This window comes from Trichinella spiralis, assembly GCF_000181795.1.
Source record: "Trichinella spiralis strain ISS 195 chromosome Unknown Scfld1, whole genome shotgun sequence".
Taxonomy (NCBI): domain Eukaryota; kingdom Metazoa; phylum Nematoda; class Enoplea; order Trichinellida; family Trichinellidae; genus Trichinella; species Trichinella spiralis.
The window spans coordinates 903,527-906,391 of NW_003526940.1; the positions used below are offsets into that span (position 1 = coordinate 903,527).

At 37.5% G+C, this 2,865-nt stretch overlaps 1 protein-coding gene across 1 annotated transcript; it reads left to right on the forward strand.

The window, feature by feature from the left end:
• The first annotated feature begins 1,832 nt into the window (after positions 1-1,832).
• On the forward strand, positions 1,833-2,453 carry Tsp_07325 (hypothetical protein). The gene is made up of 2 exons (XM_003381595.1): positions 1,833-2,040; positions 2,098-2,453. Exons 1-2 carry the CDS (start codon positions 1,833-1,835, stop codon positions 2,451-2,453), a joined length of 564 nt encoding a protein of 187 aa, XP_003381643.1.
• Positions 2,454-2,865: the final 412 nt, after the last annotated feature.

Here is a 2,865-nt window from a genome sequence, read left to right on the forward strand (position 1 = left end):
TTGTTTTTTCGTCCCCTCCCCGGGGGGTTCCGAGGGGAGGGAAATAGCGGGGGTCCGGCCCTTTTTTGAAAAAAGGATATGTCCGAAGGGATATTACAAAGTTATTTGGGGGGTATATTCCCATGTGGACCTATTTTGATTTTTCCGGTGTAGGGGATTGGGTTGAAAAAAAGGGATCCCGGGGGTGGGTTGGGGATTAACAAACCCTATAGTGTTTTTGTTTACTTTCCCCACCCCCATTTTTTTATTTTGAATAAGGGAATTTCCCTTTTGCAGTTTCCACTTAAATTCATATTAGTTATTATAAAGCCACCTTTTTAAAGAATTCGAAGAACTATAATAGACAAAACCGTCCGAAACGATGAACTTGTAATTACTTTTTGAAAATCAACTGCATAAAATCAAAAATTTAAATAATTATACAGGATACATTTTATAAAATAATATAGAGTATGATAAAAACAATGAAAATGTACAGGATATTCTTTTTAGTAAACTCCAAACTGCGTCGCCACCTAGCGATTGCTATTGCTGGATGTTTGACTGCAAAATTGATTTTTGAATATAAATAAATAAATTCACTAAAGAAACAAAGCTACTGACTAGTTCGTTTCAACAACTAATGATCATTCTTGCCATTTTACAGTATTATAGTTCCCAAGTATTAAATTACAGAATATTACACTGTAAATGAGGAATACTGTTTAATATTAATTTCCTGATAAAAATTTTTTTAATTTTTTAAGCAACGCAAAAATATGGCAAATAATGTATGACATGCAAACTGTCAGAGAGGAACTGAAAAAGATTACATAAATCTAATGTAGTATACGGTATTGAAAACAAAAGTTTCCTTATTTGTGAAGAAGTACGCAGTGCTTCCTTTTTTTGTATACTACTTTTATATTTGTGCATTTCTTATAATTTTATTATTATAATGCGAACTCAGGGTGTGGAGACTGTTTTATTTTGAATTGCATATGTAAAATAATTTTAAAACGTAAAAACGAGTGCTGATGAACATTTCGTTCAATTATGTATTTTGCATAAACGTTTTTCAGCTATTTTACAAATTTATACATTTTAAGAAATTTACTTTAGCAAATCTGTTGTGAAAAGTGATAACGATAGATATCTTGATTATCCCGAATTCCTACTGTAATATTACTGTATGATAAATATAGATTGATTGATTGACGAAAAATGGGAGGATAATGAAGATTTGGTTCCATCGATTATTGCTCACTCAGTGCAATCGTTATTGTCGCTACAGTCACCGTGTAAGAAACGATGGGACAGTTGTACATTCATTTGTGATCACTGTTGCGTAATAAACTACGTAAACAAAGACGATCATATACTTCTTGCTTGAAGCAAGGAGTTCGCGTAAAGACGGAACTTGTTTGATTCCTGTATACAGTGTTGATATTGTGTGTGAAGACAGGAACCACAAAAAAACCGAGAAAATGATTTGATCAGTATCAGTGGAAGGAAAGACGCTGATACCCGATACGGACGTTGAAGTAGTACGAATTGAAACTACTTGATTTACCACCCAAGGTAGTGAACGATTTCGAGCGCATCTGAATTCTGAATTGCCGTTCTGATACTAGACGATACTAGAAGAACGTGACGATCGATTATTCAACCCGATTTTGGAACCCGTTTTACATTTTGGTGCCACAAGCCGGGAGCAAAACCGAGTGCTCCAAGACGATCAATGCAAAGATGCTGTGAACTGGTAATTGCAGAGAATGAAAGAGGAAATGACCAAAAAGATTGAAGAACTTACGAAGAAGTTGGATTGCACGAAATAACGTGTGAATGATTTGATGATAGAAATCCAGCATCATTGTGCTGAGAATGCCGAGATTGAGAGAATTGAAGTCATGGTGGCAGAAATGGATAGAAGATTCTGCCTCGCTGAAGACCTGCAGTCGTCATATGAAGACCTTTTGAACGAAGATGACTTAGCCACAAAAGTGCAAGAATGGAATGCCTTTCACTTCACCGTGATGGATGCTCGAGCTACTTTCCACGGTTATAAATAAAAGATCATGAAGCCATCTGTTACAGAAACTACTTAACGGAAGGCAGCAGGTGGAGAAGGAAAGGAGCTTTGCAATTTGAGAATTCCAAAGTGGCAATTAACTCCCTTTGACGGTGTCACAATGCAGTTCGGTGGATTCTGGTATCAGTTCCAATCCAGCGTCCATTCTCAAACTGACTTAAATGACATCGAGAAATTTATGTGTTTACGATCGAGCTTGAAGGGACCAGCTTTGGATGTAATCAGTGGATCCTCCACAACTGCAACGAATTATCCCGAAGCAGTGAAGACTTTACGAGAACGATTTGATAGAGCGGACTTGATCATCCAGCATCACATCATCCAAATAGCAGATATAAAGAAAGTAACTGAATCGTCCGCACCGGGATTACGAAGACTATGACAAGATAATGCTGCACTTGAGAGCGTTGAGAGCAATGGGCAAAGATCATCACCAGCCAACTGACAACAACCGAGATTTTCTTAGCTTTGTTTCAAAAGGCCATGCCATCAGAAGTGAATAGAAAATGGGAAGAGTTGATCGAATCAAACACCGGCATATCAGCGAATCTGGAGAGTTTTTTAGAATTTGTTCGCAGACAGATTGACATAGACGAGAAGGTAACCTTTACGAAAGGAATCAAGTCTACCGGTGTGGAGAAGTGCTCAACAACAACAACAACCATCCACGGAAATCGATCTAAAGGAATGCCCCAGTAAGTATACGACATCAGCGTTACCTGGTTTAGCACCAGAGAAGACTTAGCTGTCAACTCCTGCATATTTCCATGAGATTTCTGACTGCACACAGTTTT